This window comes from Cupressus sempervirens, chromosome 1, assembly GCF_028749045.1.
Source record: "Cupressus sempervirens isolate cs-2001-9-10 chromosome 1, ASM2874904v1, whole genome shotgun sequence".
Classification (NCBI taxonomy): domain Eukaryota; kingdom Viridiplantae; phylum Streptophyta; class Pinopsida; order Cupressales; family Cupressaceae; genus Cupressus; species Cupressus sempervirens.
The window spans coordinates 320831736-320844085 of record NC_143118.1 but is presented as its reverse complement, the minus strand read 5'-3'; the positions used below and the strand labels follow the sequence as shown (position 1 = coordinate 320844085).

At 34.1% G+C, this 12350-nt stretch overlaps 1 protein-coding gene across 2 annotated transcripts in view; it reads right to left on the bottom strand.

The window, feature by feature from the left end:
* MAD1 (mitotic checkpoint family protein) overlaps positions 1-12350 on the bottom strand; it is a 235189-nt gene that overhangs the window by 52033 nt on the left and 170806 nt on the right. For both annotated transcript variants that reach the window (XM_089823838.1, XM_089823840.1), the window contains exon 11: positions 590-752. In XM_089823838.1, the coding sequence (XP_089679964.1) occupies positions 590-752 (163 nt within the window). The remainder of the gene's footprint in view (positions 1-589; positions 753-12350) is intronic.

Sequence of the window (12350 nt, the reverse complement as noted above, 5' to 3'; positions counted from 1 at the left end):
TTGGATCTGTTCCAAAAAGATCAGAAACATTCTTACATATCTGCTATAAATCAAACGATATTCAATGTTTTTCGTCCCTTCAACATCTCCTTTCAACCTCTTCAAACATATTCACTAAGAGGTGTCATTCCATCAAACAACAAACATTTTCAGACATATGCAACTTTTCACCTTCAAATCAAGCACCCTAATAGGGTCAACCAAAAACAGCAAGCATTAGAATTAATTTCAATTTTTGAATCCCCAAAATGAAGCACCAACAAAAGGAGGTTTGCTCAATACACAAACAAAATGTTCTGTGATTTTTATGTATTTCTTTTACTTTGCGGGCAGGGTCGCAAAACCAGGTGTTGACACAAATGTTTAATTTTATTTTAATTTTACTCCAAAGCATGGCCACCAACATTCAACAACAAACTCCTTACTCAACCTTTGACATCAACGAAAAAACTTACCGAGTGATATTGAAAATACTGCGTAGATTGAAACATTTTTATTCTTTTAGATGCTCATACTCATGACAAATGCTTGATGAAAAGAAAAAAGAAAAAAAAGTACACATCACAAGTAATTTGTATGAGTAATTTACCAAGATTTTCCTTTCTATCATCAACAGCTTTCAATTTTGCCTGAAGCCTCTGCAACTCCAATTGCAAAGACTCTTTAGTGTCCTTTTCTTGGTTATGCATCCCCAAGGTATTCACCATGTGTAACACCTTCGTTGTTGCATGACTATAATCACCATGTCCAAGCTGCAAATTAACAAGTTGTAAGACAGCAATAATGTGCATAATCAATTGAGAACAGTAAATAATCACATAAGTTGTTTAAATTCAATTGCTATTATCATATCTGTCTTATCAATTTAGAACAATAAAGGGGAAAAAAATAGGTGTCTTGTCTATAACAAATTTACAATAATAATTGAGTAGATTGAGTTTTTCCAATTCACAAGTTTTTAATCTATGGCTCCAATGGTCATTGCAATCAAATTCCCATATGGGACACTTCATCTTTCAATAGTTTGGCTTCTTGTTGCTTGCTGTGTTAACAAGTATCTTGCCATGGATAAGCTCTAAAAGTTATGTTGAATTGTAACTTATGTACTAAAGCATTGTGCATTATTATGACTGGTTGCATACAATTTTTGTCATGTCCTCTTTTTGAGCAAAGGAAGCAATTATGAAGATAGCTTAAGTTTTGGGCAACTTTGTCTCCAAAATATTAATAAGGTAAACTTGTAACTTAATGTGAACTAAAGCATCATTAATTAGTATGAGATGTTGCATAGGAAATTCTGTCATGTCCTCTGTTTGATATAAAGAAATAATTAATAATATACCTTAAAATATAAGGATAACACTTTAAAAACAAAAAATTCCGTTTTAATATTTATATAAGGCCCTCAAGTTTTTTTAAACCTGTCACCAAGGAAAAGAGACAATTGCATTACTAAAAAGCATTTCTAGAAAAAAAGGCCAATGTACTGTTAGATTAAAAAGAATAGGTACCTCCAGAAACAAGCTAAAATTAGTAAATAAGTAATTATAAAAGGAGAAGCTAAGATGGCTAGGAAAGCATCCTGAATATTTTATCAAATTTCATTTCTCCAGAAGTGTGGAGCTTATGTTTGCACATTTGCTCCCCAGGATGAAAACCATTGGTGTATAAGTTATCAAAGAAAAATAAACCTTCAATTTCCAGACAGAGTCGAGGACAAAAACCCTCTTAATTCTTTTCAATTATTTCATTGAAAGATCACAATTGCTCTTAAGTTGCTGAAGCATATCCAATTTCAGTAGGTTTTCAGATTTCCACATGTTGGATTTGTATTTGAACTTTAAAGTGCCAATTATGGGTGTGTGTAGACTTTGAAGATTGTCCTAGATAACGGTTTGACTGCCAATTTTTTTATGTTATAACAGCAAATTGTCGTATTATTGTTGGGGCCATTAGGGTGAGTTGTACCTCGTAGGAAATTGTCATATTATAGTTTATTGTTGTTGGGGGCATGTAGTATCCCTCAACAGGTGATAGCTTAATTAAACATTAATTAATTTCACAAGTTAATAGTTTGACATTTCGTGAAACATTTGGTGCACCATTCTGTTAAAGCTGTATATGATGTTTTTAAATGCATTTGCTGTTGTGAGTTTTTGGTATGTATGTTTTTTGCAAAGAAAATTCATTCAATAGAAAAATGCTGAAACTAAATGTTAAATGATTGATAGATACAAAAAGTTAAATTATGCCAACACATCAAGTTGCTAGGAATTGGAAATTACAAACATCAAACATGGACCTGATTATGGCAAGGTATGAACTGGAAATTACAATCAATAAATAATGAACCTTGACTTTTCAAATTGACAGATTTCCGTTGACTTTTCCAGCTGCTTATCTGATCACAACCACTAAGATGATGACCAAGCCTCCACAATTCCAAATGTAGGTCTGGAAGTATATATTTTGCAACCTTTCCTTGTTAATGCAGGGCCTCTGTAGGCATTTCCAGCTCCAACAAATCAAATCACAGGCTCTGGAAATTACACACAAGTACTGGTAGCAAATTGTAGAGGTCAACAAAATGAACGCAGGCTTCAAATAAATAATATACATATTAGATTAATGATAACAGGCCTGTAGTGGTTGAACGTAGACTGTCTTGGAGTAATTGCAAGGCATTAACAGGCCAGACACTGCCTTGGAAATGGTCGACAGCCTCTTAAATGTGTACAGACTTCTCTAAACCCCACATGCAGGTGTCTCTAATCATAGAAGCTTCAATTAATTCTCCCAATGCTGGAAACATTGTTCCATATTAAATGAACTTCTCCTGTACATAAGGAACAGTAGAGAAGAAATTGCAATTTGCAATTAAAATTGCAAACAAACTCCAAAAACTCGAACAAAAACAATATCTCCCCAATCAAAAACAAATACAGTAACGGGATCCAACCCAAATTCAGAATTAAATCACTATACCTCAGCAGTGATTCAAAATACCTTTCAGCTCCAAACCCTTTTACTTCAGCAAGGGCATAAAATCAATCATAGGAAAAAAGCTCTTCACTAATAACAAAGCAAATAACCAATCAAATAATAGGATGCTTTTCCATCAATATGAGCTCATATTTAGAACCCCCACTGGCAAAAAGTTTCCCAAATGCAACTTTACTTAAGAAGCTTTACCAACAGAAAATCATTCAATAACATTATTATTATAAAGTGCTATTATAATAATGAAACTTTAATACAGAATAAATAACTATGAACCCGTGCAATAAAATAGCACCATCCGATGTAGGTGACGACCAACTCCCAACACCATCATCTGCACTACCAAATGTGCCAACTGCCAGAATTAGACTTACTAAAAATATTAAGTCCACAACTAAGACACCCAAATCACCCTGTCAACTCACAAGGGTTACTATAATGAATTGAATCCATCGCCTACAAGAGCTCACCCAAAATGGGGACATTGCAGTCCTCCCTCCCTATGATTGTTTGCCCCAAGCAATCCCAGAGAAAAAAGTAAATCACAGTCCACCTCGATCCCAAGGATAAGACTAAGCCTTCTACATTCTTCTACCTCAACATTCTTATCTAGAACAATTCCTCCTCATTCCATATTTCTTCCTCAACACTGAGTAGTAACAGCCGATTTTAACCTATCAAGAGACACCAATTTCTTTTCATGAGTGACATCAACCTATAGTAACAAAAAAGAGTTCTTCAAAATAAAATTTCTTTAGAATCTGTCTTGAATCTGCAATAGATGTGTCATAACACACTAGTTTTCTCAAAATATCGCTAAAAATATGAAATCTTCTGTTCGTGATCTTGTAATAGTTCTCGTTAAGATCTGGTCACAATTCTACAATATTTCTTCTTAATGTCTGCTCATAAACTTGGATCAAATACTCTAAAAGTATGAATCTTTTTCAATGAATTGGTTTCTTAATGAAAACTTTCAATTGTCTATTTATACATGCATTTACATCTCATTATCCAAAAGATGCACCTCTAAAACAAAGATTGGCCAAGGGCAGTAAATATTATTTATTTAGTTTTGTTTGCTTCTCCAAAGTGGGTACCCAAACCTGTTAAGTTTGTAGCTACAGTCAGATTGATATGATCATTATTGATGTTAATATAAATATTCCTATACATATATACAGAGAGAGAGAGAGAGAGAGAGAGAGAGTAATGTATATATTATACATATGGTTAGTTATATTATTTTATACTAACTACTGATGTTTAAATTTGCAAACACGATCCATGTTATTTAACATGGTATCACAGCCAACTGCAAACGTAAAAAAAACACAATGAAGATAAAAGCCAGCATTCACCATATGATGCTCGCCCAGTCATGATGAATACACTCAGTGACAACACATAAACAAGAGATGGTAACAGGCAGAGTAAGCCTCCAATATGCAGCGAATCCATACAGAGTACAATCAGGGATTTGAAGTCACGAATAAAACGAAGCCAGCCAGCGATACATATTCTTACAAACATTTTAAGCACGCCAATAAAATGGTGACAGTCATGTCTGTGCAACCAATACATGATGAGTTATGGCAAACTTTGAAACATATCATACAGCTGTCACAAACAGGTTTATATACGGCAGCAGTAATATGATGTTGAAGACAACGACTAAGCATTCATCATATATTCAGAAAGCATCACTGGCAGCATTTGAACATTCCAGAAACTTGGTTTAAGTCAAAATGCCAAATACGCCAAAGCAACCATCAATACAAGGAACATAGTTTTAGAGTATGAAGATGACCTTCAGCAGCGATAATACTTATTGAGGAAGCCTGATAATATAGTAAATTACGGATCTGGTGATACTACGACACATGAGAAGTCAACAAATACAAAGAACGTATAGAGGGAAGATTATGTTTGAACATCCATAGTCAAAGAGATGATGGAAATCGAAGGGCATCAGTAGTACTAATCAATAGCGCATACTAAAAAACAAAGTTGACAGCAAGCATATAATCAAATACGGCAATTTGAGCAAGTATATGAATCACGGATAAATGAAAAATACGAAACATAGCAGAGCATATGTCGTCAAATATGTAGTGAATAAGTAAAAACATTGACGTGTTCAGCAACATTTGAGGAAAGGCAATGTGCGATGAAAAGAGGGAATCGTCGATTGATTCCATAGCAGTAGTTCTCCAATGTAGGAAGTTGTCAAGGGATCTCAGGCATCGAGAGCAATTATGTTTTTGAGATTTTACTTATGCTGTCAAGAGTTTTCATCGATTTATAAATAAAACAAAAATTATAGACTGAACGGGTCAATAAAAGTAACCTTGAAAAACAAGTAACCCCTTAAGTGATGTTAAGTGATATAATAGTGAGAAGCTTGTGCAAGTGATAGTGATCATATAAAAGCAAGCAATCAGCAAAGCTATGCTAAGAAGCAATTGTTTACGAATTTCTAAGGGATTTGATCTAAACATAAATACCACATTTTATATGGCTTTCACACAAGGTAAAGGTGGTACAAAAATTAAGGTGATCAGATAAAGATGGAAAGAAAGGAATGCACTTAGTGTTTGTCAAGACCGCCAGTGAATTTGAACTGGGTGACTGTTTCATCCATACCACATAGGCAAGAGGCCTGCTATCAATTGAGCTCAAAAAACATACATTAACAAGAAAGAGTAGGCATAGGATTAAGCATCAAATCTTGCCATCCTATGGATATAATCAGAAGTTTCATCAGAGAGATTTTAATCAAAATTGCTATTTGCAATCTGCACTTTTCATAAATAAAAGACATTGCGATTCTAAGCCATATCATTTTGTGAGTATATGAGGATTCAATTGTGCGACAGAGCTTGCATTATTTCAATAGAAGAGCATATATATTTATGATCAGTGTCGTTACAAAACATAATAATTTTACTTTCTGCCAATTTTTCTCCAATACCGGTGATTGATTTTGAGATTACGAGTCATAGTTAATATAATGAAGTGTGAGCTTGTAGCGACATGAGGGTAGCATGAGCTTTTAGAAACAATGGGCAGCATGAGCTCAAGCTTGTAGCATAAAACCAGATGCCTAGCCTCTCCTACTATTAATGCTAAAGGCAGGCCAAGGCTGTTGGACCTTGTTTCTAATTGAAGACCTCTTCTGCAGCATAACATGGTGTAGAAGGTTCTATATATTATTGGTGCAGAAGGTTATATCTATTGCTGGTGTAGAAGGCTCTATATTGTTGCTGGGAATAAAGGAAGTATATTTCTAGCAAGAGAGAGTTATAAATTAATTAAATTAATTAACCATCCTTGCTACCCAAGGTTCAAGAAAGACAACATGGAATATTCCCCCCCTTAAGATCAGGTAATTTGACAAACATCGTAAAAGTGGCACCTAGTGGGATTAAAATTGGGAATCTCCTATGTCAACAATGGGGGGCCTCATATTAAGGTAAGTATTGAGGTAAGTTTATAATTTATTTAATTTTTGTATGAATTCATGGTCATTTATATAGTGATGTAAATGTTCATACATGATATATAATATATCCTCCTCATATAATGGGGATTATTCTCAAAGTAAGAGGGAATGACATTAGTTTATAAATTATCTATATTGGAAAGATCTTATATTGAGTATTATATTAGTCTCACTTACTTATATTTCAAATATGTACTATAAGTGCTATTTGCATTGATCTTTTCCTCTAAGAATGTTATTTTAGGAAGCGAGAGATTGGGATTAAGAGGGACCCATACATTTTCCATTTCATCAGCTGCAACCTTCAAAGAGAGGGAGCAGATAGAGGATATGGTTTTGTCAAACTTCAGCGATCTCGATCATATTGATTCAGAAAGAGTAAAACTATGTTGTGATGGAATCTTCAATGATCAATAAATTGTAATAGTCAAGAGGATTGTAATTCATGCAACTATGTAAATTTAATGGGCCTACCCCTTGTGTACATCATAAGAAAGTGGTGACATCAATTGAACCATCTATGATAAATGATAAATGAAACTTGACATATGAGTTGTAGAGTCATTCAAGTGGCACAATCATACTCATTCAAGATATTGGCATATTGTGGATGAGTTTGTGTTCACTTATACTATTAAGCTAAAATGAATGTTTTGGCCTTCAATGGATGAAAAGAGCAAGTTGGAACTCAAAAAAGAGTTGTCATATTTGATACAAAATTGTTCAACAATATAAGAATCAGTGGAAATTTTACATTGTGGGGGAATAATAGTGAATGCTACATTCCTACTTTAACCTTATTTAAAGGGGAGATGTTCCATTCTCAAATAATCTAAAAAGACAAATTCTGAATCTTCATATGCAGATAAGTATTCTTATTTTTGACATTTATCTCTCTTATTTGTAATTTCTATACATACTATAAAGGTTATTTTCCTTGATATTTTCCTTTGCATTTGAGGATGTTCTTATAGGAAAAGAAAGTTGGTAATTTACACATGCTACCAAATATTATGTACACACACCCTGATGATTGTTACTCCAAAGACCCTGATGATCAAGATGGGTAAAGCAAGGCTCTCATCTTTGATGATTGAGATTATGAAATTCTTCTACATTAAGAGGGAGTATGACACTTCTTCAAAGGCAATGCAAGAGCTTGGAAGATTGATACTCAGAGAGAGTCTAGAAATACATGTAGGTGACTGCATGATGTTGATGGGCCTACTCGTATGTATATCATGAGGAAGTGATGACCTATCACCAGAAAATCAGAAAATTGATATCAAATTCAGAGTGAGTTTGATAGGCATCCTTGGGTGAAGAGAGTTTCTAAGGAAGTAACTAAAGGACCTGACCTCCCAAGATCGATGTTCAGAGGGAGAAATTTTGAGATGCAATCCTTTGTGGATAATATCTTCTCTATGAGAAGTTCTAAGATAAATTCTTTATAATACGCTCTCCTCTATGAAAGAGAAGTATGAGGTGAAAACCCTTTGTTCCACCCTTAGTAGCAGCTATGGTGGGTCCACCCTCTGACTTGGTTCATGGTCGATATCATGTGAGTTACTACATGATGCTATTGTGATTATGACATGAAAGGTGACAATCTTTCATTGACGTATATATTTAGAGGGGAGCTATTTAAAGGTGACGATCTTATCAATAGTCGGACCTATTATCATAACAGACTACATTAAGATGTCCTGGAGTGCCGGAAGTTATGATAACGAACAAAAGGTAACTATTGAAGGTGACGATCTTATCAATAGTAGACCTATCTCCTAACACCAAAATGCATTGGAGCAAGTGTTATCATTGTTATTAGGCTGGATTTTGACGGACACATTGATATCCATCATGGTTATTAGGCCGGATTTTGCCGGACATCGTGAAAATTATTGGTGTCATTGTTATTCAGCCGGATTTTGCCAAACACATTGATATCCATCATGGTTATTCGGCTAGATTTTGCCAAACACCATCAAAATCATTTGTTATGGTTCTTTAGGCCAAATTTTGCCGGACAACATAACTTTAATCTATCATAGACCAAACTTAAGGTGGCATTTAATCATGTTTTAGATTGCTTAATTTCCCTCCTTGCTAAAAGAAAAGGTGTTTCTCATTATTAATTGTAGCAACTTCCATATATATAATATATGTGCGTGTTGATGGACTTATGTTGATATCCTTAAATATGTCATTCGAGGAATATCATACTGCGATGATATCTCTTCCTATACTTAAGAACATAATATGATTTGTATCAATCCTTCCTAACTAAGAGGGAGCGTTAAGTTTGTAGTTACAGTCAGATTGATATGATCATTATTGATGATAATATAAATGTTCCTTTATATATATATATATATATATATATATACAATTATGTATTTACTATACATATGGTTAATTATATTATTTTATACTAACTAATGATGTTTAAACATTGGAGACATGTCTCCTCTCATAGTTATATGAGATACAAATCTGCATTTGAAACATATCTATAACAATGGCAATATTATTACATTTGCAGACACAATCCATGTTATTTAACAAAAGCAAAGACCACCAAAAAACTATTTTGCAATAACTAAAACATTGAGGGAGTACCAAAGCTTAAGGTTTAGCACTTGGCAATAATGTGATGCACCACAAGGCCAAGTGAACCCCCGATGGCAAATTGGCTTTGTCCCAAGCAAATCCTTATTAGATGACAACAATAGTAAAAGAAGCCATATATTTGGTTCAAAAAAATTGGGAGCCTAGTATGCTTATGAAACATGATATTTGTTACATCCCAATTTTTTGATATTTTAAAATAATATTATAGCCGTTGTAATGGTTAGTTAAAAACTCTCGAATATCATGATCTTGTGAAATGAAAGTTATGATTAACCGAATTGATTCATGTGTAAATGACTTGTTAGTTGATTATTGCAATTTCGACAAAAAATGAATGCTTATATTTTAAGATAAATGTTAGTGGCGGTTAGTTGTTGTGACAATTATTAGTTATTGTGTTTTCTTGACATTTCAATTTATATAGAGGAACATATTGTTATTGTGGAATATGCAATTTTGGTTGCAGGAGCAGATGAAGGGGGCGAAGGATTGCTAAACGTGATTCAAGGAATGGGGCACCAATTTAGTCCATCGTTAGACCATCAGCTATGAGTTCTAACTACTTTCATGAAGGATTCAACTGCTAGGCAATGGAGTATACCTTGGACAGTCGTGAGCTACTTGGTCATTTTTATAACAAGAGAAATATTAAACATTTAATATCATAAGAACTATAACCTCTCTTTTATTTTGAGATTGTGGAACTGGTCAACATTATAACTTTATATATATATACAAAATTGCCACCATGATATTCTTGTAATATCTATGAATTGCACTTACATGTATATAAACATATATATGTGGGTACCTAGAGAGAATATAATGATAAAAAGGAATTATGCATAACTAGAAGCACGACAGGCTTTATCTATCCCCATGGCTGACGGATTATTCTTTTTATTCACTTCCTTCTTGTCATGTGATTACTCTGAACCAAAGTATCTTCTCTTCTTTCCGCCCGTATTCTGGAACATATTTCCATGCTTGACCTGCAGTGTCAAGCCACACCAGTGGAAGCAATATCACATGGAGTTGTTGCCTCAAGATCACGTCAACGACTGAATTGTTTTTCTTAGGTCATGAAGCATTTCCCATGCCTTTTCTTATTTCATTCTATGCCTTTTTCAATGCAAACTTCTCTTTATATATCATTGCTGAATGAAGGAATATCATGATCGCATATATAGGAATAGCTTGGTTGCGTATCTAGGTCATAACCAAGGCTCAGACGTAGTAAGAATTTCTGACAAGCATTAGCCCTGCTCATTCTTTATTTATGACTAGTTTCTTATCTATGCATATCGGGTGCATACCCGTAGGGACTGAATTGATATAGTTCCCTTAAGACTGAATGCTCGGAAATTGTCTAATGCATAATATTTTACATTGTATAAGGTATGTTCCATCATTTGACATAAAGTTTTTTCTGACTTATACACTTGTATTTGCTATATACCAGGCATGATAATAATCAAAATGTTATTCACAAAATCTGATTGATAAGTATCTCATATTTACTAGCAATCTCCTAGGATGCAACCAAGGCTAGAGGAGCCAAGTATAAATTGGTGAATAGGAGAGGTATTCCTACAAGAAGAATAAACTATTAATCAGTGTCTAAAATGCATGAACATTTATAAAATGAAAATTGTTTAGTCCAAGTCAGCTCATGATTGTCCAAAATATATTCAGTTGTCAAGTCGAGCGATGGTGATCGGACTGTTCATTTGCCCATCTAAATCCTTGGCCAAGCTAGATTAGAGGCATGCTTGCCACAATTTATCACTAGAAGTCAAGAGTGCTAGCTGATATAGGGAAGGTCGATGGAGGAATTCCTCAACCTTGTCTGTTGCTTAGCTGACACTCTAACACTAGAATGCTCAGATGACAGGACTATGGTGCCCCAAGCCTAAGCTTGGGTAGGGAGGGTCTTTCTCATAAGAGATTGTGTGGGGATATGTTAAGGTCCACTATTGGCAGGTTAAGCCTATGTTAAGGTCCACTATTGGCAGGTTAAGTTTTTCCTCTTCACCAAATGCCAAGGCTTGCACAACACATCAACAATTATTTCAATTCATGTATGAATTCTAAATCTTTTCCTTGTACATACTTTGATATTACCTTGAAAAGTATGACTGTAGATATAGTTAAGTTGATTTGTTCAAATGTAATCATAGAAGTTAGTTATGGAAGTTTAATTAATTGTCTTTCATATGAAATGGATTTAGTCATTACTTCAATTCTACTTTTATATCTTGTACAATCAATTCAGAAATAGTTTTGCTTTATGGATGATGTATCGGTTAATAAATTACTTTAAGTCATCCAATTATGACATTCGGTTATAATCTTAGAATATGTTCTTTACTTTCAGCTTAGTAAAAATGGTATGTTACATATGGTATCAAAGCACTGGGTTCAACTCTGAACCTAAGACTCATCACTTACCAAAATTAGGAAAATTGAAAATACAGATTTAATTGTAGCAAGATGTAAATCCAGAAGACTCCCTACAAGAAAACTCGGCATCCCATATTCTTTTATTTGATAAAGAACATGTCGAACCATGATTATTCCTATTGATCCATACCCTAGGATGATGAAACCCTAGCTCAGGTCATGCAATGAATGAAGAAGCAAAGGGTCAATGAACTCCTACCAGGAAGGCAATATTAGCCGACAAACTTATCAAGGCATGGAATGCCCAACAGATTGATCCCCTCATGATCTTTATTAAAACTTAGATACGGGATAAGAACGGGATTAAAACTGAACAAAAGACCTAGGAATAGGGTATTTGAACATTTAAATTAGTATTCCCTTTGTAGTATCATAAGAAGAGGAAATTTTTGTAAATAAAATTTGTTACAGATGTAACTGGGAAACTAATGAATTCAATAAAATGAGCAATTAGTTATATTTTGTGTCCTTGTACTTTCTTTTGAACAAACGTATCTATATTTTAAAGTATGAACCTGAAATTTATTTTAAAAAATTATTTACATTTGAAGGGCATTTAAAATAGTAAACATGAATAGCAATGGGAACACTGTAGATAGTGAAGTGACAATGAAGTCAACACACAGATCCCGTTGGGTACGTTGCTTTAGGCTTTCAAAGACACACAAATGAAGCAAGAAAACACGGAAAAGAAAATCAATGATCTGGCAGCCCTGGCCACGGTAAGAAGAGTGCTCAAGTCTAACCTACA